Source organism: Coenobita brevimanus, chromosome 22 (genome assembly GCF_032717465.1).
Source record: "Coenobita brevimanus isolate Jiangsu-jjx chromosome 22, ASM3271746v2, whole genome shotgun sequence".
NCBI classification, from domain to species: Eukaryota; Metazoa; Arthropoda; class Malacostraca; order Decapoda; family Coenobitidae; genus Coenobita; species Coenobita brevimanus.
Window position 1 is genome coordinate 33,619,156 of NC_136975.1, and position 27,660 is coordinate 33,646,815.

Below are 27,660 nucleotides of genomic sequence, written 5' to 3' on the forward strand. Positions count from 1 at the left end.
TCTCTCCCAAGTGTTTGTTTTGGGTGGCATGTATAAATTTGCCACAGTTAATTTCCCTTCATATGTGTTAATTTCCAATGCAGTCAGTTCTACTTGTGAGGGTATATTTAGTTTTATTTCTTTGACTTGTAGATTTTTCTTTGTTATTATAATTCGTCCACTGTTTCTTAAATTTGTCTCTCCTCCATATATTGTATTCCCCTAAGTTTAGGGTATCGTTTGACATCATTGGGGTTAATTTTGTTTCAGTTAAGCAAATAATATGTGGTTCCGTTTCTTTGGTGTAGTCTTCTATCCCTAATAATTTAGACACCATTCCATCTACATTTGAGTACATCAGCCTAACCATCTTGTTTACATGCTTGCCATAACTTTAAGAGTACTACCGTCTTCCTTTTTGTTCCCTGTTGGTTATGTACCACTTTTGTACCTGCAATCCAATTACTTTGTAAAAAAAAAAAAAAGAACTTCTCTGCCTCTGATGTTCCCTCATTCTTTGTTTTTCCTCCTTCCTCTTCTCTTTTAGTATGCCCAATTTCCTCTTGAATTAGGCGTCTTTTTATCCATACTTTTTTAAATTCCTCTCTTTCCCTGAGTTTGCATTTTTTAGTATTGCCTCCACAATATTCACACTCTGGAAGGATAAGTTCAGCGGTCTTGACATATTTCTCTCATATTTCCCTAGCCTTTTGTGTTGCTATAAGTCTTTATTACAGATCTCCTCTGATACTTCCTTCATTGTGCTCATTGTATTTGCCATCTCCTTTTTGTCTCGAAATCATGTTTTTTTATTTCTTCCTCCCCAGTATTAGTGATTACTGTAGATTTGTTGATATCTGCTGAATCTTTTACCAATTTGGGGTTGTTTTGGATTATCTTTTTCACTTCCTTTGTAATGCTTTTTTCTCTTATTCTTGTTTCTAAATCTTTCCTTACTTTCACCTTTTCATCATACAGTACAGTACAATCCCAGCTATCCAGTATCCAGACAAACGGAGTACTCAGAAAAACGGGAACATTCAAGGGCTTGTAAAAATGTCAGTAAGTTATAACTGTGAGCCAATTTGAAAGGACCGCCAAACCGCCGTTTGATTGTGTCACGCGAGGCTGGGTGAAGTCAGACAAAGCGAGATGAAGGCATTTCCGGCTAATGTAAATCCCTAGCAAATCCTCTTAACCACCCCTCCTCTCCCCCTCTTTCCCCTACTTGAATTCAGTCATTCTCCACACCCTCCAATAATCACCAGTCTGCTTTTTGCCACCAGACAGTAAACAAGCTCTCTTGCTATTGTGTTCCTCTGATAGACGGTAATTTTTACACTCCAAAATGCCTGAAGTGCAAACTAAACGTAAGCGTATCGTGCTTACCTTGAAACAGAAGCTGGACATAAGCAACAGACTTGAAAAAGGCGAACATTATAAAACACTAATGGCCGAATATAAATGTTAATAGGAATGAAAGTTTACTTTGTTGGAAGAAAAATAAATAAATAATATGCCTGCATTTCATACGTACATCATTTATTTTATTTTCTGCAAAACAGCTGAGTGGCGGGTGAGGGGTGGAGTGATGGAGGTCAGGTGGGGAAGAAGAAGAACAGTCGGGGTCAGAAACGTAAACAAACTCACGTGGGGGCACAGGTGTCTTGATAATTCTACAGTGCAGTCTTAACACATCATCAGTTCACTAATAAATGTTCAAGATTTTATTTCTTTATTTTATTTTTCAATTTTTATGAGTACAGTACATATAATGAATACAGTAATTCGGTAAACAATGGACTGGTGCAATTTGCAGTACTGCAAATTGCTAGACATTGTATGCACGTGTGTTATGTCCATGGTGTGTGTTTACAAGGCAGTTTTTCATGCGGAATCTCTTAGTGTAACCCCTGATGTGACTGGTGAGTACCTGAACTGTATTTACTGCTGTGATAGCCTTTGTATAGATTTGACTTGAAACTCAGAAATACGGGAAAAATATGTAACCTTGAAGGTAAATTCCCCAAGCCACCCGGTTAACTGGGATTGTACTGTATGTAGTTTCCACATCACCTTTATAACTTTGCATCACTTCATTCACCTGGGTTATTTTCTCTTCAGTATTGCTGTTTTGGTCTATCAGACTACTTGCTTGCCTAATTGTCTCTGTATCATATCTGAACTCCACCATAATACTCTCCTGTTTGACATATGTACTTGCCATTTCATCAATCTTCCTTTTAAGTGAACCCACCTCAACTGACAGATCATCTGTAAATGTTATGGTATTCTTGTTTACCTCCTTTACTAATTATTTGTTTTCCTCCTGCTGCATGTGCAATTGCTTCTTAATTTCATCCATTTCACTCTGAAATGCCCTTTCCAATCTGTTCACCCATTCTATTAATTTGTTATATGTTTCCATTTCAACCAGTTCCTGGTAGAAGTCATCCTGTTTTCTACCCCTTTCTCTCTTTCCAGCTCCTTCCATATTTGCTTCACTTAATATGGTAGTCCTTTTATGTTAATACTGAGAAGAAAGAAAAAAGTTTTTACTTACAATTATGCATTTTAGTCGCCTGTGGTACCGTAGCCGAAACAGCTGGGACTTGATCAGCACATTCCTGCACTATTTGGCTCTGTTCTGTTATCTGGGCAACACTGCTGCATAAACTTGCTCTGTTGTTTTAGAACACCATTTAGTTAAACCCTGTACAGAGCCTGACTCATATAAAGATACTAGTTAGGTATAGCCAGTTGTAGCCAAGAGTGGCCAGCTCGGAGCGAGGTGATTTGATGCGTTGTCTCTGTGATGCCTCAAGTGTGTGTGTGTGTGTTTGTGTGTCCTGGTATCCAAACGACATTTGAAGTCCGGTTGAGAGTCGGACAGCCGCTGTCACCTAACATGTACTCGTGGCATGTGGTCTGTGTTTGATGGTGGTGGCAGTTGGGAAGGCTTAGCCTGGTGGCCGCATGACTTTGGACATTTGTTGGGGATGCATATAGATGTTTTGACACTGCTTGTGGGTTACAGTCGTATTACTCAGGTGCTGGAGGTTTATTGAGAGTGATCGGACGAGTGCCTGACTTTGACCATTCAGTACAGGGGCTGATGGATGTTTTAAGCTCTGGTGGTGGGTTACAGCTTATTTCCCGCTCACGACACAAGCCCAGTGGCCATGATACCGAATGTTTGAACATGTTAGCTGGCCGGCTGAAGTTCTCAGGGACTTTTACGTCCGGATAATAGCAAGTAAATTCGGATAATGGTTTACTAGAGCCAGGGTTCAGTGTCCGGATAATGAGCACATCCAGATACTGCATGTCTCGATAATTGAGGGACTCCTGTGCACATACAGTGCCACCAGTAGTTGGAGTGCCTTAACCCCACTACACCACAAGACATCATCTATTTAAATGGTTGCCAACCAGTGGAGTAAATGGTTTCCATGGTTACAGGAAACCATTTGGCTTGTCACTCATTGCAGTCAGTAAGGGTTTTTTATATTAATGTCATTCAGTGAGGGACACTTCCTTGACCCTAAACTAGTAACTAATTGGCCGCAACACAGGACACACCAAGTAGTCTAGCCCTGACTTACATAAGGCAGTAAGCTGTACAATTAAAAAAAAAGCGGTAATAAGAGGTGGCTGCCTGCTTATGGTATGTCATTTGAAGTATGGCAGAATAATTCAGGTGTGGCCAGAAAATGTTAGGTGTTGATAAAATAATGACCATGAGGAAGAGAAAGAAGAGCAGTATAGTGAGGAAAAGCTTGGACTGTACAATGGATCATACAGTGCATTCCATTGTAGCCTGTTCCGCAAAAGGCAAAGAATGTCATGAAGTTGGGAAAGGGAACCTCTAAAAGCCTGTGACAGAATGCTCTTACACAAAAACTGCAGGGAATCATGACAGTAAGGTACCTGAGTGAGCATAAAGTCAAACTAAGATGGAGAGAGAATCATTTCAGGGAAACAGAAGCTCACCAGTAAGAAGAATGGAGACAGCATCACATACCAATGAGCAGGCATTAGGGACATAGTAATGGAGCCTGTATGGCTCTCTCATTTTAGGTGTGCAGACAAGATATAGTTAACCATGGGAAAAAGTTTTCATCCAGTGTTAGGCATTGTAGGTGAGAAGTATTGTAACTGCATGCTCCCTCATCTGTTAGTCAGTGACAAGCCCTTCTGCCACCATTTAAAACATGGGTAATGTTGTAAGTGACTTATGGGCTCACCTGCTAAGGGGGCCTCCAAAGATGGAATAGAATGAATTACAGTTGTGTATATTTTTAATGTGTTTATAGAAACTTCGTTAGTTAGATTAGGCATCCATATATAATGCTATCTAGTTTGTTTCCAGGTGATCAGGTGCCTAGAATTGGGAGTACTAAGCAGGTGTGCAGGCCCTCTTTGTATCAGTGCCCTTCCTCTGTGTGTCTTGGAGATTAGTTAGAATAGGCATCCATGTATAATGCTATCTACTTTGTTTCCAGGTGATCAAGTGCCTAGAATTGGGAGTACTAAGCAGATGTGCAGGCCCTCTTTGTGTCAGTGCCCTTACTCTGTGTGTCTTGGAGATGAGAGATGCCATGATCAAGATGCTCCGTGAAGTCATACTTAACCTCTCCAAAATCACAGCCACTGTGCAGAATGCTCAACCAATCTTGGAATTTCTCTCAAGTTAGTGAAAAATTTTATCATATGAATTTGTGCTAAATAAGAGGAAGTTCAGGTAGAAAGTCAAGAGTTTTAATAATTCTGTTATTCTCTGGAAAGAAGAATGATTTGGTATTATATAAGTGACTAATGGTCTATCTGAAAGAAGGCTGATGAACTGAGGATCCATGTTGATCTTTTATTAAGTTTGTTTTAGGCAGTTTCAGATTGTGAATATTTTGAATGGTTATTATGACTTTATTATAATAAAGGGGAAAAGCACTCAGAGCATACATTGCCAGGGTCCTACAGTACAGTTGGTCAAAAAGCCAAACATATGACCTTGACCTTTGACTGACTGCTTTCAAAAATCAAAGAACTTCATTCCTTACCAGGCCCTCAACGTATCCACCAAGTTTGGTCAAGATTGAATAAAAAGTGTTTAAATTAACTTGGCTTTGACCATTGACCTGTTGTTATAAAAATAGATGAGTTTGGTCCAGATCACATCAAAGCTGTCTCGAGTTGAAAGCCAAGCTTTTGGTGTTGTGTTTTGTACCTTTACCTCTGACCAGTTGTTTTCAAAATGGAATCACTAATCATTTTCTGCCCCTCAGTACATCCACATACAGTAAAAGTTCTCCAATCTTACCACCAATAATCCAAATATCCCAATACTCCAAATTTTTTTAGGCAAAATTTTTCCATTTTTTCTCGGCTTTTTCGAATTTTTTTTGTGCTTTATGTAAGGATTTGTCTGGCTTGGGCTTGCCCTTGGACTTGGATTTACCTGCCTGCAGCCATTCATTTGCACTTCTATGCATTTCTAGTGAGTAAAACAATAACCCATTTCATTTTAAGCGTTTATTTAATGATTGTGTACAGATTTCTAATGTTTTCAAAGGTCTTTCCCAATAGTTAGAATAAAAAACAATAGTCTGAAAGACCCTCGGTCCCCTGCCTTTCAGAGTACAGGACTTTCACTGTACTTTAGTTTGAACTGAATCAAAACTTGAAATTTGGCTTGTGAAGTGTGAACTTTTTTCAACCAGAATTTAACCACCTTTTCTTCAGATGGTCCCCATTCATTATTCCAGGTTTAGGGGTTTCCATTCAGTAGTTTATCCATATGACAGTACCTCTATTTATAGGAGGAAGACTGTTCACTGCTTTTTTTTTTTTTTTTTTTTTTTTTTTTTTTACTGTATCATCATGTGATTTGTCAGTGATGATGTCTATTTTATCCATTGTCTGACCAATTGGTCCTTTCCTAGTGTAGTTCCTACTTTGCTTCCTTGAAGATACTCATCACCTATTGATCACCCTAAGACTTCCTTTCTGCTAATTCTACTAGCATTTTGCTGCTCATATCCCAAAAACTCGTTCCAAAATGCCCTGCTGCAGCCTCGTTTACCTTTTAGTGCGGTACGCTATGTATTCCCGTAGGATTTGGCTGCTAAAATTGATTTTTTTGCTTATTTGGACTCAGTAGGGACCAGACTTTCAGAAAATGAGGGGGTTCAAATTTTCCCGCCCCTCCCACCCTTTTTGGGGGTCACTTCCGTTTTGGCCCCCCCTGGAATGGACTATGTCCCTATTTCCGCCGTTTATTGACTGATTTCAGTAATGAAAGAGTTGTTTTATGGGTTTTAAAGTGTCACGAGTTTGTTTATGCTACTTTCAGATCAACCGGAAGTGTCCTTAACCGACTTCCGGTCCACCGGGTGGCATTTAAATGAGGAATAAGCTTTGTGTCAACTTAACATCACTTTACTTCACTAACCACAGGATGATTTTTTACAAAGTTAGTCAAATAGGCACATAGCAGTTCAAAATGTCACTTCTTTATAGTCCGGCTAAACCTAGAGGTAGGGTCGAAAGAATGTCTGGTATGGAAATCCAGCATTCATTTCGACCACAAGCAAATGTTAGGAAAACCGCATGCAATCGATAGCTTTAGAGACCCTCACAAATGGGATTATTTGGGCCTATTAGGCAACACAAATCCATGCCACATTTCCCACAAAAGGCATCACCCACATTCTTTCGACCCTACGTGTAGGTTTAGCCCGACTTTAGATTCATTTTAAATGTCATTGAGTTAGTCGTATTGCCTGTTGCAACATTTCAGTCAGTAATTACGGATTACATTGAATGCTACACTATTGTTCCTTGCTCTCTGTCTACAGAAAATCAGGGCAATCTAATCCTCATCAGAGTCACTTTCTCGAATGTTCTCCTGAATTGTGTTCGCACAGTCTCCGCCATAGCATTTGCAAAGAGGAGTGCAAGGCAAACCATTTTTAGAGCAACTACATCGCCCCTTGCATCCTGTTTTACAGCCACATTTGATGAGTTCAATTACTGCCTTTGGGGCAGGAAGCGCAAGACATCTAACTGGAACGTACAGTCCTTTTTCCAAAGTCCATCCATTCTCTTCAAGTGGAGGAAGCTCTGGGCAGTTGGTCTTGTATGATTTATCTCGCATAGTGATGTAGTTGGCGCGGAGAATATGCGGTAACAATGTGGCGCGAGTAGGAGGTAGCATCTCTCCCTCTAAGGTCTTTGACCGAAATAGTTCCCATCTTAATGGTGGCAAGGTTGTTGGACCTTTCGAACTATAGACACGGCACACAAATTGTTCCAAACCCTGGACTTGTGCAGGAAGCTCCTTGCTCTCAAGCTCTGCAGGAATGCAACGTTCTCTGAGTTCTTTGAAACAGCTTACGGCTTGATCATCATCTTCAAGCTTGAGGTAGGCATCGATCTATGTCTTTTTGGTAATTCCAACAAATTTGCCTCCCCAGTCAGCACCAGAGAAGTTATGGAGAGGCTCTGGACAAGGTTCTTGTCACGTACTCTTGAATGGATAGCAAGAGGCAGTCCAATTGAGAGGGGTGTTTGGACAGTTTCCCGGAAAGTTTCATCAGTCTTTGGTTCGTGCTTCACCTGACGATCAGTGCGAGTATTCTGGACCAAAAACTGGCATGCAACATCGACTGTCTTGTCAACTTCTTCCTCCCGCACTCCGGACACCTTGCTCACATGACTGCCGAAAAGGAGGTGGCTCAGAAAAAATTGTAGCAAAGAGGGATTCTTGAAGTTATCAAAGCTGCCTGTGAATGACCAACCCCGCTTTGATATCATCTCCTCTCGTAGCAGGCTAGCAGCATTCACAAGGTTACTAACTATCTCACCATTATCCATCATTGAAAGCCTAAGGTCTACGGCTTTACTAACCGCTGCTGACAGGACAAGATTTTCTGGCTCATTCCGTCGCACTGAACTGACAAATTGAACACCTGGAAGCCGCCCAGTAATCAACTTTTTCAGATACTTGCGATAGTTTTTAGTCTCATTAACATCTACGTTATATCTATCTAAGATCGACAAGTAAGCATCATTGACCTGAGCCATGTTGAGTGTAATATCATCGTCTGTAAGAGTGTTTTGTATGATGAGGACTAACTGTTCATCACATAATGAGCGAATAAGTGGCACATTACCAAGATCAGTGTGCGCTGTGCTGACCTCAAGCATGACCTATGGTAATACTTTTCGAGAGCTGAAGCATCACCGGGCTCCTCTAGATCGGCTACACAAATTCTGACTCTGTCATCTATGGTCAGCTGCTTCACTTCAATCAGAGTTTTTCCCATTGCATCAGAAAGTACGCGATGTAACGGCTCTGATCCAGCCTCGGGACAAAAACCACAGGATGAAAACATGCACACCTCCTCCTTTGGGAGTGACCTTGATCATTTAGGTCGAACAGGTCCTGTTGCACTTGAAGGGCGACCAGGTCCTCGACTAGCACTGGGGTCTGGAGAGTCAGTTCGGGATCACTTACCCCGGAGCCGTTCAATCATGCCCTTGTTTACGATAGGTTTGTGGCACTCGCTGTGATAGTAAACAGATTTGAGTTCCAGCTCATTCATGCCAGACAGGTGGTCAGTCAGTTGCTGAATATCACTTTGACCTAGGGACACTCTCTCCTGGCAGCACTTTAGAAGGTCCTTTAGCATAGCTGGATCATTTAGTAGATTCTTGCCAGGGGTGGCCCCCCTCTTTGCAAATCACACAAATTTTGATATCCTCTGACATCTTCCTTAGCACTTGCAGTTCACCATCATCCAGTACAAGGGTTTTAGTTGTGGGCAATCTATTACTGGTTCTTCAATGTTCTCTATATCTTCTTCATGCGCACACCTGAAAAAAAAAAGATGGGAACCTTGGTCAATAAATTACCAACTTAAGGGCACTGACGTTTTTTTTTGGGGGGGGGGTCCCAAAAGGATCTGACCCCCAGAAAGTGACTTTGAGGGGGTCTGATTGCTTTCAAAGTGTGATAAATAAACTCGGCACACTGAGAAACCTATAAAACAACACTTACATTATGAAAATTGCTCAATAAATGACCGACATAGGGGCACTGACGATTTTGGGGGGTCCCAAAAGGAAAATGACCCCCCAAGGGTGGTGGAGGGGCGGGAAAATTTGAACCCCTTCAGTTTCTGACAGTCTGGTCCCTACTGAAGCCAAAACTGCAAAAAAATCAATTTTAGCACCTAAATCCTACGAGAGCAGTTTTTCGTACATAGCGTACCGCACTATTTTCCTTGCCTACTTTTACATTGGAGTCTCCTCTCATAAATGTATAATGTATTTTGTGTTTTCTCTCAGTTTCTCCTACATCTTCATAGAGTTTTTCACTTTGTCATCATAAGCTGGTGTTGGAGCATAGGGTTGGAATAACTTTACCTTGTATCTCTTATTCGTTTTATTAGTGGACCTGCTTGTGTTTCTTTACTTATCTAAAGAATACTTTTATACATCATCTGAGATATTTGTTTGCTAGAAATTTTTTTTATGTTCCATCTTGTCTTTTTGCATGTAGCACAGTTAGTGACTGCCAGATAATTCTTTGAATGCCCCATCTGGTCTTCTTATCTTAGTAAGACTAAAGAAATCCTGTTTTATATATCTTAGTTTTACAAGAACAACAACCAAGTAGGCTTCATTAATACAAGTACTTTTCCTTCTCTGATTCTTAGCACCTCTTTCTGTGGAGCAAGTCTGACTTCTGCCATGGGCAGAGGCTTCATGACTGATGGGTACTATGACTATGGTTTGCAAATATTGTTCAAATGGTTTAGGATGAGGTTTGAGCTAGAATTATGCAAAACCAGCTCAGACCACTACTGCTTGAGAAAAAGAAATATAAACACAGGAGCCAAGGTTTTATTGCTTGACAGTACTTTTATATTAATTTTTCAGTACTATTTTGAGGAACATAAACCAAGTGAGAGTTGTTAACAAAACAGAATACCTCAGATTTGCCTGCAACTTATTTGATAGATGGACAAATTATATGATAGTTGAATGTGATGAAGAGATTGATGTATTTGTGGTTATAGGTGGTTTAACCTTACAGAGTGTATGGAAATTGAGAGACTGACTAAGAGAGAGTATGAGAGAGGAGAGAAAATGAAAAACAAAGTAGAAACACAGGGGAGGAGAATTAATTAGGAAATTTATTGTTATGGGGAAAAGTATGTGTAGCGAATGGGGATAGAAATACCTGGAGATTTTTTTGCTTTGCATACCCCTCACAAAATTTTTTTTTTTTTTTTTTTTTTTTTTTTTTTTTTTTTAAATCCTATATAGTAATGTACATATTTTTACTTTCTTCACAGCACTCCTCCACCTGCCCAAAGTGTATGCCAGCTTTACCACTGACCAGTACATGTCCATCTTTGCCATTGCCATCCCATACACCAATCCCTTCAAGTTCAACCACTATATCGTCTCTCTAGCATACCATGTCATTGCTATGTGGTTCCTCAAGTGCCGCCTTCCCTTTCGTCGGGCTTTTGTGCCATTTATCTCTAAGGTGGGTCTCCTCATGGCCATGTACAGTATTTTGAATATAAGTGATTTGGGGTTGCCTACAGTGAATTGATTTGGGATGGGTAATGTCAGTTTACTTTAGCGAGATCAGGTTAGGTGGTTTATTTGGATCAGGCAAAGAGTGTACTATATGAAGATAAGAGGAGGTAGCAAGCCTCTTGGATATACTAATAGCAAATGTTACCAGTGTCAAATAATGTAGCCTAGCAGAGAACAAGCAAGCTCAAGCTTTGACATTATCTGTAATGTTGTTTTGGCCCTGGGCTTATCTTTATGATAAATAAACCTGGTAGTTTGCAGGCTAAAGTTGCCCTTTTCCTGCAGTCCACCATCCACATTTTGGGGGATAGGGAGAGAGCTGAGGGATATTAGTACAACTATGAAATGGAGCAGCCCAGTTATGCCTCTGCCACCACTTACAGATATTTCTCCTCAGGAGTCTTAGTGTGGTGGCTGCAAGAGACTACATTAAGTACTGTAGTTTCACTGCCTGCATTAACTGATGGTTGTGAAACTATAATGTGACATGAAAGTAAAATATCAAAATTAAGAGCAGTGGAAATGGGATTACTGAGGACTGTGTTTGGAGATTGGACAGGGTTAATGAATAGTAGACCAACAGTAATGACAATCATTGAATACAGTCTAGCCTGAATTATTTTCCTTAGTTACCATTCACTCACTCGATGTAGTGTTGCTCTTGGGTGTCTGTCCTTTCCTCTCCTCCGTCCTTTGTTCCTTCGATCCTCTTCTGTCTTTCTTTCCTTCATTCTTTCCTCGTCCTTCTGCCCACAGGTGACTTGACACTCCCTCTTCTGTCTTTCTTTCCTTCATTCTTTCCTCTTCCTTTTGCTTGTGGGTGACTTAACACTGAGTGACAAGCCAAATGGTTTCCTGTACACCAGGAAATCATTTACTATGCTGGGTGGTTAACACTTGAAGCTGGACACTGCACTATTTATTATGCACTTCCACTGTTATTTGGCAATAGCGTTGGTGTTTCAGTGGCCTTTCATGCTCAGAATGGAACAAAAGGCAAACAATCACAACAAAGTAAATGCTTAGCAGCCATCAGAGGAGTAGACTGTAGCACCAGTCGAGCAGGGCAGTACTTCCAAGGTGGATGGAAAGCTGATGACAGGGAGAGCTGGAGCTCCCGTTTCATCAGCCCTTGGGACTAGGTCCCGACCATCCCCCTTTGCTGAACTTTTTCAGTGTCTCAGTAACACAGAGAGTAGACCAGCATGCTCTCCAATACAAGTTTCTCCAACTATCAGCACCAAACTACATGCACAGTACACACCACACTTCCTTTTCAAAATTTTCAAAAATGGCGTCGAATAACATAGCCTCGGAGTCCCCGGGGGGGGGGGACCATAAATGCCCCCACCTTCAGCCCCTTTCCCGGTGACAACTCAGGGTGCCTGGAACCACTGTCTGACTCTCTTCTTCTTCATTTCTGCAACATTTGTGGCCTTTCCTTTAACTTTCGCTCTGTTGAGCACGACCTCTCCTTCTCTAAACCTCACCTTCTTTTCCTAACTGAGACTCAGCTGTCTGAGGCAACTGACAGCAAACCCTTTTCTGGATCCTCCTACTTTCTCTATACTCATTTCAAAGCCAAAGGTGGCTGTTGTGTATATATACACAACAACTTATCTTGCTCTTGTGTTCCTGAACTCGATTCTTCTGAATTCTCTACACTCTGGGTTCGGCTTTTCTGTCATTCTCTGACTAAATATATCTGTGCTGCTTACTTATCTCCTAATTCTACTGACTATCAAAAATTCTTTGACTATCTTCTACGATGGAACACATTCTGTCCATCTCTCCTTTCTCTGAAATCTCCATTCTTGGAGATTTCAATGTTCACCACCACCTTTGGCTCTCCTCTCCTTTCACTGATCCACCTGGTGAACAAGCCTACACCTTTTCTATCCTTAATGACCTAGAGCAGCTTGTACAGCACCCTACCCGTATCCCTGACCGCCTTGGAGAGAGCTCCAACATACTTGATCTCTTCCTTACAACTAATCCTTCTGCCTACACTGTTAATCTTTTCTCTCTGTTGGGCTCCTCCGATCATAACCTTATCACCTTAACCTGTCGTATCGCTCCGGTGCATCCTGCGGACCCTCCAAAAAAACGTTGTCTCTGGCACTTTGGAGCTGCGGATTGGGAGGCCCTCAGGCAGTACTTCTTTGATTCTCCCTGGAATGATTATTGCTTTCATGGCCGGGAGCCATCTGGGTGTGCCTTGCGCATTACGAAGGTTATTCTCTCGGTCATGGAAGCATACATTCCTTTCTCATATCCTTTGACTAACGCAAGAAAGCCTTGGTTTAATCACGCTTGTTCTAATGCTGTCCACAACAAGGAGAGGGCCTATAAAAGGTACCGGAGCCAACCCACCCCTGAATCACATCTTTTATACATTTCTGCCCGGAATCGTGCTAAGTCTGTTCTTCGCTCTGCTAAAAATAATTTCATCCGTACAAAATGCTCTCAACTCTCCAACTTGAACTCTTCCCGCTCCTTCTGGCACCTTGCCAAAAACTTTTCTAACAACTTTACCTCATCATCCTTCCCTCCTCTTTTCTACTCTGATGGCTCTGTAGCTATTTCTTCTACTGATAAAGCAGATCTCTTAGCTCAGACTTTCTCCTCCAACTTAGATGATTCTGGTGCTGTTCCTCCATCACTTCCCCCCTCTGACTTCCTCATGGCTAACATTAAAATTTCTTCAGCTGATGTATTTTCTGCTATTGCTGGCCTCAGTACTAATAAGGCATATGGGCCTGATGGAGTCCCTCCTGTTGTTCTCAAGAACTGTGCTTCTGTGCTTACACCCTGCCTAGGCAAACTCTTTCGCCTTTGTCTGTCAACTTGTACCTTTCCTTCTTGCTGGAAGTTTGCTCTCATTCAGCCAGTCCCAAAGAAGGGTGACCATTCCCAACCCTCTAACTATCGCCCAATTGCTTTAACATCCTGTATCTCGAAAGGTATTGAGTCTATTCTTAATAGAAAAATTTTAAGGCATCTTTCTTATCACAACCTCCTTTCTGATCGTCAGTATGGGTTCCGTCAGGGATGCTGCACAGGCGATCTTCTCACCTACCTTTCAGACTCCTGGTCATCCTCCTTTCGGGACTTTGGCGAAAGCTTTGCCATTGCACTTGACATCTCAAAGGCTTTCGATCGATTCTGGCATAAATCTTTAATTTCCAAACGACCCTCTTACGGTTTCTATCCTTCTTTCTGTGCCTTCATCTTCAGCTTCCTTTCTGGTCGTTCTATAGCCGCTGTTGTAGACGGCTATCGTTCTTCTCCTAGATATATTAACAGTGGTGTTCCTCAGGGCTCTGTCCTATCACCAACTCTCTTCCTTTTATTCATCAATGACCTTCTAAGCTGTACATCTAACCCTATCCACTCATATGCTGATGACTCCACCCTTCACCATTCCATTCGATTCCCACAACGTCCATCTCAGCAGTTACTTCAACAGGCAAGGGATGAGGCTATGGCACACCTAATGTCTGACTTGGCTCGTATCTCTGACGGGGGTAAAAATAATCTGGTTGTTTTTAATGCATCAAAGACTCAGGTTTTGCACCTATCAACCTGACAAAATCTTCCATAGGTATACCCACCTATGTTTAATAATACTCAACTTAATCCTGCATCATTCTTGAACATGCTTGGGGTTTCATTTGCTCGGGACTTGTCTTGGAAAGATCATATTACATCTCTTGTAAAATCTGCTTCCAAGCGATTGGGTGTGCTAAGTTGACTCCGTTCCTTCTTTACCCCTGCACAATTTTTGACTCTATACAGGGGTTTTATCTGCCCCTGTGTGGAGTACAACTCTTATGTGTGGGGAGGCTCCCCACATACAGCTCTTCTCAATAGGTTGGAGTCAAAGGCTTTTCGTCTCATTAACTCTCCCCCTCTTACTGACTCTTTTCAACCTCTGTCTCTTCGCCGCAATTTTGCATCTTTATCTCTTTTCTATCGCTGCTTCAATGGTCACTGTTCCTCTGAACTGTCTGCATGCATTCCTCCACTTCTATGACGGGCGCATAGCACCCGTCTAGCAGCAAACTCTCACCCCTTTTCTGTCCACCACTCTAATGCAAGAGTTAACCATTACTCCTAGTCCTTCATTTATGCAACAGGTCAGCTCTGGAACTGTCTCCCTCTGTCTGTATTTCCTGCTTCCTATGATCTCCAGTCTTTCAAACGCAGTGTGTCCAGGCATCTCGAAATGAATGGATCTTGAATTTGGCTCTCTCTTGTATTTTGTTTTTCTCTTGGAAGGAACAGTTTTGCGGGCTTATGGCCTTTGGTTCCTTCTTCCTCACATTAAAAAAAAAAAAAAAAAAAAAAAAAAAAAAATCTTGGCTCAGTCAGCTGACAGGGAGGCACAATCATCAGCTGATTGGGAGGCTGTATACCCATGGTAGAGCCAATTTCCAAGTTACAAATAAAGTTTCACACAGACGAAAAGCCATTGCTTAATATCGCCCACTGCACTATTTTTTTTTTTTAACCATTCACAGTTATTTGGCAAAAGCAATTATGTTTCAGTGGCATTTCATGCGCAAAATGGAATGAAAGGCAGACAGTTGCACTGAATGTAAACACTGGACAGCCATCCTGGCTCATTAGCTGACTGGGAGACTGTGTATGCATGATAGACATGATTACCAAGTCACAAGTGTCTGTACTTCACACAAAAAAAGTTACTGTATTACTTCACTCAATACCACACACTGCAATATTTGTTATATATTGTACTTGTACAGTTATTTGGCAGTAGCATTGGTGTTTCAGTGGCCTTTCACACACAAAGTGGAACAAAAGGCAGGTGATCACAGCAAATGTAAACACTCTGCAGCCATCTTGGTTTGATCAGCTGACTGGGAAGCATCATTCTAATAAATTCATGAGCATTTCACCAGTAGAGTACAGTCCCAATTATCCGGTTACCAGGCAACCAGAATTATCAGACAAACGGGAAAATTCAAGGACTGACGAGTATATAGATAATATAGGTGTGAGCCACTTTGATTGGCCACCCCAGCACAGGTTAGTCACGTGAGACAGGGTGAAGTCGGGGGATGTGAAGTGAAGACATTTCAAGTCAAGATCATTTCCTAGTTAATCCCCTTTCCAGCACTGCTCCCTCCCTTCCCCCCTCCTCTTTTTAGTCACCCTTCGTACGTCCACAAATCACCAGTCAGCTTACCGCAGTCAGTCAGTAAAGCACTCTTGTTGTTGTGTTGTCCAGATTCGTGATTTGTACTCTGAAGCCTAAAGTGCAAACTAATCTTAACACACTGTGGTCACCTTGAAGCAAAAACTGTACAAATACAACAGTCTTGAAAATGGTGAACATTGTAAGACTGGTATAAGAATTTAACGAAGGAAAATTCCACGAGTTATGATACGAAATCCCAGGGACCTGAGCTATTTGTGTAATTCACCGGATCGGTCAGGATCACTTGATGGTCGTGATGGTCGTGATCGTCAGCTTTTACCCTCCCGGAAGGGAGCTGAGAGCTCATATAGTCCGATCTAAGGGCAAGGCTGTGACCTTCACACACGCACACACCCGTCCCCTTGCTCAAGGGGGACAGTAACCACCCACTTCGTCAGTGAAACTTTTCGCAATCTGAGCGAGGCGCGAACTCCTTTCCACCAGTTGGCAAGCAGGAACGTTACCACTGCACCAGCGAGCGGTGTAGTGTGTGTGTGTGTGTGTGTGTGTGTGTGTGTGTGAGTGTGTGTGTGAGAGTGTGTGTGTGTGAAAAGCCAGATGAATAATTCCACTGAAAAAAGGTATATTCTTCATTGGCTGGAAATGTTTGATACCAGTGCAATTTTCTACCTAACCAGCCAACTCTAACCACCCACAAGCTTTCAGCATCTTACATAACATATCTTGACAAGTCCATTCTGTTAAACATTATTAATTTTATTCATAAAAACATGGAGAAATAAACTATAGAAATAAATCATGAGCATTTATTGGTGAATTGATGATTTGGGAAGAAGTGTTCTGCAGCAGAGTTATGACAAGTACACAACTCTCTTATTTTTGTGTATGTGCCCTCACTGACCGCCGTCATTCCACCCATCGCTTGCCACTCAACTGTTTTGCAAATAGTACAGTAAATATGTAGGGACTGCAAGTACGGTAATTTCATAAAGAAAAATGAATAAATAAATAAATGGTTCATTTCTGTTAGCTAGAGTTTATATTTTCTGCCAATACAAATATCTGTTCAAAAATGTGTCATCTTATAATGCATTTGCATTGTCATCAAATGTATTCTAAGATACCATCTTTGAACACATTTGCATTGGCATCAAATGCATTTTAAGATGATATCATCTTAGAATGCATTTGCATTCTCATCAAATGTTCCAAAACTGTCATCTTAGAACGCATCTGCATTGTCATCAGATGCGTTCTAAGATGATGTCATCTTAAATCGTATTTCCATTGACATCAAATGTATTTTAAGATTGTCATCTTAGAACCCATTTGCACTCACCAAATGTGTTCTAAGATGATGTCACCTTAGAAGGTATTTGCACAGTCATCAGATGTTGTAAGCTGATATCATATTAGAACACATTTGCATCAGCATTGTCATCAAATACGTTCGAAGATGATGTCAACTTAGAACATTTTTGCATTGGCAGAGAAGAAAAACTAGCTGATGAAGCATTTATTTTAGGCTATTTGACAAAATTACTGTGCTTGCAATTCCTTTGTATTTACTGTTTCGTTTTCGTTTTCGTTTTTAAAGGCTCCAACATGCTTGCATGTGTCGGCCTTGGTCACCTAATGGCGGCTCTCCATGCTGCACGATCCATTGCAGCCTCCCTGTTCAGTCCCTTAACCCTAAGGTCACACTTAATGACCTCGTCCCATGTCTTTCTCTGTCTACCCCTCATAACCCCACCCCCAATATTAACACTTCTCACCTTCCTCACCCAACTATCATCCCCCATCCTCTCCACATGTCCAAACCACCTCAATCTACCTCTCCTCATCACAACACCAATACACTCCAGTCCCATCCTACCTCTCAACTCTTCCATTGTAAACCCAGCCCCTCCAGGCCTTGGACGCAGGGACGCACTGCACATCCACCTAATCATTGTCATTTCTGTACGTCTGAGCCGGCGAATGTCTTCCTCCTTCACTGCCCAGGTCTCACTGCCATACAGCATTACACTCCTAACACATGCTGCATACAAAGACCCCTTAGCACGTAGGGAGAGCCCCCTCAATGTCAGGAGAGGCAAGAGCTCCCTGAACTTCTTCCAACCACTTCTCACCCTAGCCACAGAGCTAGCTCCAGCCCCACCTCCAGCACACAACACGTCTCCCAAATAACAAAACTCTTCCACACACTCAAGAGACTCACCAGCAAGTTCAATTCTTTCACGTCTGACGATCTCCACCTGCTCACCCCGGCACGCCGCACACATAAAATCAGCATTATCTCGCAGTCTACCTCTGATACCACTACATCTCTTATGCACCCATTTATCACACACACCGCACAAGATGGAATTACTTCCCACGCCCTTGTGGCAAACTGCACGTGGTCACTCTCCCTCGTCTTCGACAGTACCGCCACCAACCCTAGATATCATCACTTTTGTTTTATCTGCATTTACCCTTAAACCCTTTTGCCCCATACCATCTCTCCACTTCCTAAACCTTTCCTCCGCCTCCCTTTCATTCTCTGCAATCCACACCAAAACATCAGCATACAACAACTCCCACGGGAGTCCGTTTCTAAAGTCACGTGAAAGGGCTTCAGGTACCATGATAAACAACATGGGACTCAAGACTGACCCCTGATGCACACCAACATTCATGGAAAACTCAACACTCAAATCTCCATTCACTCTCACCTGGGTGTGAGCACCCACATACATGGCCATAACCACCCTAACCAGCCACTCCTCCAAGCCAAGCTTTCTCATTGCCCACTTCACCACCTCTCTAGGGACTCTGTCAAAGGCCTTTTCCAAGTCAACAAAAACAAAATAAAGATCCCTTCTCCTACCAATATATTTTTCCTGAAGCTGTCGAACAATGAATATGGCATCAGTGGTCCCCCTACCTGGCACAAACCCAAACTGCATCTCATCAATATTCACTCTTTCTCTAATCATACCTTCTAAAACTCTCTCCATTACCTTCATTATCTGATCTAAAAGCTTTATACCTCTATAATTCCCTCTTTCCAGGGCATCACCCTTCCCTTTATACACATTTACAATTACACTCTTCAGCCAATCATCTGGGACAACACACTCATAAATAATCCTATTTATCAGGTCAGTGACTAAACTCACCCCTATATCGCCTGAGGCCTTCAACATTTCGGCAGTCAACCCAGACACACCTGCTGCCTTCCCCACCCTCATCCTGCCTATTGCCTCACTCACAGTAGCAGTATCAATCAAAGGCCAAGGGCCAGACACTGGATCTGCTGGCTCCAAACCTTCCCTGTCCCAGTCAAACTCCTCATTCAACAACCGGTTATAATGCTCTCTCCATGCATCTTTAATATCCTCACTGTTCACCACTACCCTTCCTTCATCATTCTTCACACACTGCTCACCTATGACATCCCGATTATCCCTCTTCACCTGACCTGCCACCCTAAATATATTTTTCCTTTCCCCATGATTTAGGTTATCAAGTAATTGTCTCTGTGACTCAGACTTTGCCCTGTATACCTCTCTCCTAGCCCTACGCTTGGCAGCCAAATATTCCTCTTTGCTACCACCCTTCTTCCATTCCCGGAAAAGCCTTCTTTTCTCCTTAATTGCAGCTTCTACACCCTCATCCCACCATGAAGTTACTTTATGTCTTGGTGGTCCTCTTGTCCAGCCGCATGTTACATCAGTAACTCTCAAGAAATTGTTCTTGAGGGCTCTGTACTGTTCATTAACGCCTCTGTCTACAGCTCCCTGTTCAGCCACCACTCTCCTCAACTCGCTATAGAAGGCATCCCTTACTACTTGGTTTTTCAGCTTCCATATTTTCCTCCTAGGTACATAAGTCCTCTTTTCATCATTTGTTCTTTAAGCACCATATCACAAATCAGTAGTTTGTGCTGCTGCACACACTCCTCACTTCCTATAACTTTAACATCCCTCACTAACCTCCTATCGGCCCTCCTAACCAGAAAATAATCTATCTGACTGCTATTTCCCCCAGACTCATACGTAATTAACCTACTGTCTCTTTTCCTAAAATATGTGTTGCACACAATCATGTCCGTTGCCTCCCCAAACTCGAGTATCCTTTCCCCTTCTGCATTCCTTAGACCATATGCACAGCCCCCATGCACTCCTTCATAACCTTGGGCTGCTTCACCTACATGACCATTTAAGTCCCCTCCCAAAATCACTATCTCATCATCCCGCATACCACCCACTACACGTATTAAATCATCCCAAAATCTATCTTTCTCTGATTCATCCAATCCTGCCTGTGGAGCATATGCCGATATAATCACAGCTATCTTTCTTCCCAACAATTTTCACAACCAGTATCCTATCGCTTACTCTCAAAACATTCATAACATATTCCACCCATTTCTCCGCAACCATCACACCAACACCTCCATATCCATCTGTCCTCCCCTGCCAAAACAACTTATAGCAACAGTCCTTCCCAACAATCTTTCTGGCTGATCCACCCCTGTACCAGACTTCCTGCAAACACGCCACGTCCACCCACCACCTACTGAATGCCTCAACGACTTCCCCTGCTCTTCCCCTCAAACTTCCCACATTCCATGAACCCACCCTCATCCCCATGGGTGATTTACTGTCCTCAGGCTTGCTTTGAAACCTTTTTTGTTTTGTCATCTTCAGTATTAATAAATGGGGACAGACACAGCACAGGTCCCACTCACCGCACAATCCCAGGTCCAGGCAATGGATCTGGGACCCCTAGCCCACCAGCTTACCAGTGGCTGTGGTAGTGGCCTCGGGGCACCCTGCCAGGACAGCTGCAGGGACACCCTCCAAGCGCGTCTTGGCACTGCAACTATCCCGCCATTATACACCCACTGATAGGGCAAAACAGCTGAGTGAGTGAGGGATGTTGATGGTGGTCAAGTGGGGAATAAATGGTTAGTCTATGGCACATATACATAATTATGAGCAAGGGACATGATAACTGTACTGTAGAACACTTCTTGCCAAATCATCTGTTCATCAATAAATGCTCAGGATTTATTGCTTTAGTTTATTTTTCTGTTTGATGATTGTGGTATGCAAGATCAAGCTGAAAGGAGTGAGGTGGATCAGGAGAGAGAGAAGCAGTCAAGGAGAAAGACTGAAAGTTGAGAAGCTGAGGATCAAAGAAATGGCAGATGAATACAGGACCAAAGTAAAGGACGAGTTAGAATTACTGAATTGGAATGAAATGGATCTGGACAGACTGTGGAATGCATATAGGGATTGCTTAGTTAGGAATGCTAAAGCGGTATGTGGTGTGGCAAGAGTAACAACAAAGAAGAAAGATACGGCATGGTGGGATGAGGAGGTAAAGAGAGCGGTGGAGGAAGAGAGGAAGAAGTGGCTAAAGTGTTTACAGGATAGGGGTTCAGTTGAAATAAGAACTGAATATGTTGAGAGCAAGAAGCACGTAAAGAGACTAGTGAAGAGGAAAAAGGAGGAGGTAAATGAGGATCTAGGAAGAAAAATGAATGCGAACTACTCTGATAATAGAAAGTTATTCTGGAATGAGGTGCGGAAATGTAGAAGTGAAAGCGGTAAGAAATGGGATGGTGTGAAGGATGCAGGTGGTAGATTATTAACCCATGGAGATGAAGTAAGGACCAGATGGAAAGAATATTTTGAAAGCCTGATGAATGGGGATAGAGAGAGCAGAGCAGCTGTAAACATGATTGGTTTTGGGGGTGTGCAGAGAAGGAATGCAGTGCCAGGAGACGTGACACTTGCACAGGTGAAGAGTGCTGTGAAGCGGCTGAAAAATGGGAAAGCAACTGGGGTTGATGAGGTGTATGCAGAGATGCTTAAGTGTAGTGGAGAGAATGGAATGAAGTGCTTGTTGGAGATATGTAAGAAGGCATGGATGAGTGAAACTGTGCCTGCAGAGTGGTAAAAGGGTGTGATTGTACCCCTGTACAAAAATAAAGGTGAACGAAATGAGTGTAAGAATTATCTTGGCATAAGCTTACTGAGTGTGGTAGGGAAGGTATATGGAAGAATTATTATAGAGAAAGTAAGAGAGATATCAGAAGTCCTAGTGAGTGATGAACAGGGTGGCTTTAGGAGTGGCAGAGGATGTGTGGACCAAATATTTGCAGTGAGACAGATAGTAGAGAAGGCTTGTGAGAAGGACCATAAGGTGTTATGGCATTCATGGATCTGTAAAAAGCATATGACAAAGTGGACAGAGAAGGATTGTGGAATGTTTTGCGAATGTACGGTGTAGAGGGTAAGGTATTAGGTGCCATCAAGAGTTTTTATGATGGTAGTGAAGCATGTGTCAGGGTTAATAGGCATCTAAGTGAATGGTTCACAGTCAGTGTGGGCGTGCGACAAGGTTGTGTTATGTCCCCATGGTTGTTCAATGTATATGTGGATGGGGTGATGAGAGAAGTGAAAACATGATTAATGGAGAGAAGGATGGCATTGGTAATGAATGGTGATGGATGGAATATCTCAAATTTGTTGTATGCTGATGATGCAGTACTGCTTCCAAGTACCGGACAAGAACTTGGTAGGCTAGTGCAGAGTTTTGCTGATGTCTGTAAGCATCGTTCCTTGAGAGTAAATGTAGAAAAGAGTAAAGTGATGGTTATTGGGAGAGAAGGTGACTCCCAGTGCAATGTAACAGTGAATGGAGAGAGAGTGGAATTGGTGAGAGAGTTCAAATACCTGGGTACAGTGATAGAAAAGAGTGGAAAATGTGCAAAAGAAGTTGAAAGTAGAGTGACACAAGGAAGAAAAGTAGCTGGTGCAATGAAGGCCTTGATAAGAAACAGAGGCTTGAGTGTTGCCACTGCACGAAGCCTACATGAAGGAGTGTTAGTGCCAACTTTAACGTATGGATGTGAGACTATGATGTGGCATGAAAATGAAAAGTCGAGAGTAAGAGCAGTGGAGATGGGACTGCTGAAGAATGTATGTGGAGTACAGAGGGTGGATAGGATACGAAGTACTGTGATTCATGAAAGATGCAGAGTGAGGAAGTCGGTGGACACCAGAATTGAAGGGAGTGTAATGAGATGGTATGGTCATGTGGAGAGAATGGATAACAATAGAGTGGTGAAGAAGGTATATCTGAGTGAATCTGAAGGAGGGAGGAGGCAAGGTAGGCCAAGGAGAAGGTGGAGAGATATGGTGGATGAATGTATGAGGAAGCGAGGTTTGGAAGTCGGTGAGGCTAGGGAACTGACAGGAGATCGAGCTGGCTGGATGAATTTTGTGAGGAGATATGCATGATCAGGGATTTTTGGGACCCCTTTTTAATGTGGCAGCGTCTGGATTGACCTATGATATGTGAAGCTACAGAACGTGATGAATGTTTTTGGCATATCCGATAGAGCCAGGATTCCAGGGGCTTGAATGGTGAGTAAATGGAAGCGTGGCTCATTGGATTGGGTAATTTTGGGCTGTCTGGACAATGCTACTCCTCACCCTGCCCTTGGGTGGAAAAGGAGGTCCAGATGATGATGATGATGATAATGATGAATAAAATAGTGTGTAATGAATAATATGTAAAACAGACATACCGTGTGAATTTTGCACTGCCGCAAGACACTGCAACCAAGTGTGTTGCATCAGTTGGGTGTGTCTTAGGTTATTTCAATGGAAGAATGTTACTGTGGCCCTGGATATGAGTGGTATTATATTTCCTATAATGATATAGTCTATGTATGAGTATATACAGTACTATCAGATACCCGGGAAAAATCAGTAACCGGGATGGTAAATTCTACAACCTTCTCGGTTAACTGAGACTCTACTGTGTTATTCCAAAAATGATCCCAGCTTTTTGTGGATCGTTATAGCAATTTATCACATAACAAACAAACCTATAGTGAGACCTGACTAATACTTACGTCAGCTGCATAGAGGCCAAAATCACCTGTGTCAACTTTGATAAACATTGCCTTGTCAGTGATAAGAGGATGCACATTGTATTTTTCCTCTTTTATTTTCTCTCTATTGCTTGTATAATTTTTGGATGTCATGAGAGAGAAAGACAGAGATGAGAGTTGATGCTTATGTCAGCTGCATAAAGGTTAAAACGTCTTGCATCAGCCTACGTAAACACTGACTCCATCACTGATAATGGGGGACAAGTTGTATTTTTCCCCTTTTATTTAATTTTCTCTCTTTCTGTTCCTTTCTTTTATAACCATTGGATGTAACTTGAAAACGAATAAGAGGGAGGGATAGAAGTAATAGGAGGAAAAGTAGGAATGTAGAAAGGAGAAAAGAGGAAGAGGAAGTATGAGAGGAAAATAGAGAGGGGGAAACAGAAGATAGACAGATTATGTCGTGATCTGACAGTGCAAGCTTTTATAATTTTATACTGTAATGAAAAATCATAATACGTACGCAGGACCGATTTGCATGGTACCTCATGTTTAACAAATGGCTGCATAAACTGGTTGTAGTACGAACACTTACCAGGTAAACATGGCAGGACTGCTGTGTGTGTGATTTAGATGCAACTAACCTTTGTTTTTGTTTAAAATTGGTTTATGAAGCGTTATACATAAAAGTAGGTGGTGGTCAAACACTGAACCCCCTTTTTCTCGTAGGTTATTTATTCTGTAATGACTTGTAACATTAGGACCCCCTTGTACAGTACAATGATATTTCATCATACTTATTACAGCATTTAAAGTTGTTTTTCTATGACTGAACAGTTATATAGTATAGGTGTAGGGTTTTATAGGAGGTTAGACACTCTTGAGGGGGTTAGGATGTACTATGTCACTTCATCAGTACATCAACTACGGCATCCGCTTGGCAGCATTGCGCCGGATACGAGAGTTTACTGTAATGAAAAATTTTGAAAGGTGATGATTTTTTTCATATTAATGTTTTTTTTTCTCTCTCTCTCTTTCCTCCCTTCTCCAGAATCTGAGCATGATCATGTCTAATGATGAGGCTGCCACTCGAAGACGTAGTGCCAGTGACCAGGTAAGAATCTCATCCTTTGACAGTCATCCAGCTCCACATTCACTCATTCAGTGACTATAATCTCTTGGTGCACCTCTTGATCTTTGCTTCTGACACTACAGTATTTGACCATTGTCATCCTGTACATTGCTCAGTCTTGTTATTGCTGAGTCTTACTATTCCAACTTTCTTATGCTTTATTTCTAATACTTTCTTTCACATCGTGTGTGTGTGTGTGTGTGTGTGTGTGTGTGTGTATTTACCTAGTTGTGATATACAGGAAATGAGCTACGACATGGGGTCCCGTCTTTATTTCTCAATAAGTCAAATTTTGCGTTAAAGTCATTTAAGTTTTTAGACTGGACGATCTCTTTGTCCAGGTTATTCCACAAGTCTATACATCTATAAGGAAAACTATATTTCTTGATATCCTTCAAGCAGCTTGGCTTCTTCAGTTTCATTCCGTGTCCTCTTGTTATTCTCTTATCCAATAAAAACAGATCTTCTCTGTCAATTTTATCTACTCCCATCATGGTCCTGAACATTGCAGTCATGTTGCCCCTCTCTCTCCTTTCCTCTAGGGAAGGCAAATCCAGCTTTTCCAGCCTCTCTCTGTACAACAGATCTGCCAGACTGGAGACCATCTTGGTTGCTGTTCTTTGTATTCTTTCAATCTTGTTTATATCTTTCTTTTTGTGTGGGGACCACAGTACTGCTGCATATTCTAACCTGGGGTGGATCATGGCCACTATTAATTTTTTCATCATCTCATCCATTTAATGAAATCCAACTCTTATGTTAGTCAGATGTTTATACATCTCTCTAACTTGTTAACCCTCTTGCGCATGGTAAGTTTCAGTAAGTTTTCCGGCGCACGACTTTATCTGCAAAGCCGCCTGGCCCAGCTGCCCGCGTGCAGCAAATAACATGTATTCTCTCCTTATTTTCACCACCCAAACATCAATATACTGCCATGAAACCTATGTCATCTTATTCATCGATGTTTGTTCTACCTGATAAGCACCACAAAAAAAGAGGAAAACCCGAATAAAACAACATTAGGCGGCCATGAATAAACATTTCGCTACATCACATTCTCTTCCCAACATCACCATTCGAATGTTTTCCATCATACAGGAAAATGTTATTTGAAGTTTTTATAGAGAATTTCATCAGCTTTCTAAAGAGACAAATCCGGTTGTGATACGATTTGTAGTTTTCGAGAAAATAGCCAAAAATTGAAAGCCATTTTTGAAAAAAATTCAAGGAGCTCAAACTCTGAAATTTTCTTGCACATGTAGGTTTTTATTGCATAATGTTATGCAGAATTTCACCAGCTTTCTAATGACCGAAAAATTATTTCTATATGCCTCATAGTTTTCGAGTAATTCTCCAAAAACGACGGGGAACTCACGTCCGTACGTCACTTTCGTGATGTGCGCATAGCATACACAATATTCCCGCCTTCGTAACAATGAATTCTTATCATGGATATTACATTGTTATGCCTTGTACATACATAGAATTTACTGCCCTTTATCATGGTTCATACAGGAAATTGATATGTCCAATAGTTTTCAAGTAATTGGCCGACAAAGTGAGATTACTCCTCCGAGCACTTCCGAGTTTACCGCTAGCGAGGAAAAAAAACAAGTCATATATATATATATGTGTGTGTGTGTGTATATATATATATATATATATTCATTCATTGCCAGACGCCATGCATCCTAAACGGGGTGGCCAAGGGCTTAGAGTTAATTATTTTATGGGGAGGGGCACTAATCCTCCACCATCCCCACTTGACACGTAGGGATTCCAACAGCATCTGGTTTTCCCAGGCGGTCACCCATCCAAGTACTAACCAGGCCCAAGGTTGCTTAACTTCGCTGATCGGACGGGAAGCGGTGTACTCAACGTGGTATGGCCGCTATATATATATATATATACACACAGTACCCTCGCGTCCAACACGGTAATACTGTCATGCATGGGTCACGTGTTGGACCAGAAACGTGTTGGACTAACAATAGAGCTTATGGGGAAAAATGAATTATGTCAGCAACCCTAGGAAAAGTCACCCTAAATACCTACCGTATACCTATACATATATTGGTACTATTGTAATTATAATAAATGGTACTGTGCTATGAATGATAACTAACCTTTTAGGATAGTGTTAGTGGGCTTGCTGGGAATGGAAGGTGGTATCCAAGGCTTTAGGTAGTCCTACTGGGTCCCCGGAGGATGGCTGCTGGCGTCACTAGCGGGTAATGGCTGTTGCTCCTCCTCAACCTCCCTCATAAATCCTTCGAAATCACACTCAGAATCACTATCTTCATCCACAGCCATGGAAGGTCCTGCTTCTGCTTGTCCTAGCACTCTGTAATCCTCGGCAAAGGGCATGCTTCTTACACTGTTGCCAGAGCCCCGTCTCGTGACTGTGGAAAGTGATCGCTGTCACTGACTCAGTAGAGAATAAGGAGAAGCAACTTTGTTTATAAACTGATACACACGCCAATGAGAAGGGTTTCAAAACGATTGATATTTATTCTAAAATATTAATATGTATTCAGTGTCAGGCTAAATGTTCAATGCTGTAGTACGATACATTCTCTGTTGAGTCGCCTGGGTTTTGGTCACACTGTTTTGCCTGTCGTATCCTCGGCAGGAATCCATCCAGATGAATTCCAAATGCCCGTGGTGTCGTCGGCAATTTTACCACGTTACCGTTCCGATTTACCATCATATCCTCAGCAAACCTGGTATGAAGTGCCATGTGATAGCCTTAGGCAGCCAGGATCTTGTCTTGATTTTTTATTATGGTCCTCATGTTGGCTTCATTCATGTCGTAGGCCTTGGCAATGTCAACTTTCCTCTCCCCTT

At 42.0% G+C, this 27,660-nt stretch overlaps 1 protein-coding gene and 1 non-coding gene across 2 annotated transcripts in view; one reads left to right on the forward strand and one right to left on the reverse strand.

The window, feature by feature from the left end:
• gig (TSC complex subunit tuberin) overlaps positions 1 to 27,660 on the forward strand; it is a 686,003-nt gene that overhangs the window by 226,940 nt on the left and 431,403 nt on the right. Inside the window, exons 12-14 of the mRNA XM_080266862.1 lie at positions 4,485 to 4,671; positions 10,344 to 10,540; positions 24,733 to 24,795. Of these exons, the coding sequence (XP_080122988.1) occupies positions 4,485 to 4,671; positions 10,344 to 10,540; positions 24,733 to 24,795 (447 nt within the window). The remainder of the gene's footprint in view (positions 1 to 4,484; positions 4,672 to 10,343; positions 10,541 to 24,732; positions 24,796 to 27,660) is intronic.
• Positions 26,591 to 26,709, reverse strand: LOC145392609 (5S ribosomal RNA). Its single transcript, XR_013896039.1, has one exon. It is a non-coding gene; the product is annotated as a 5S ribosomal RNA (ribosomal RNA).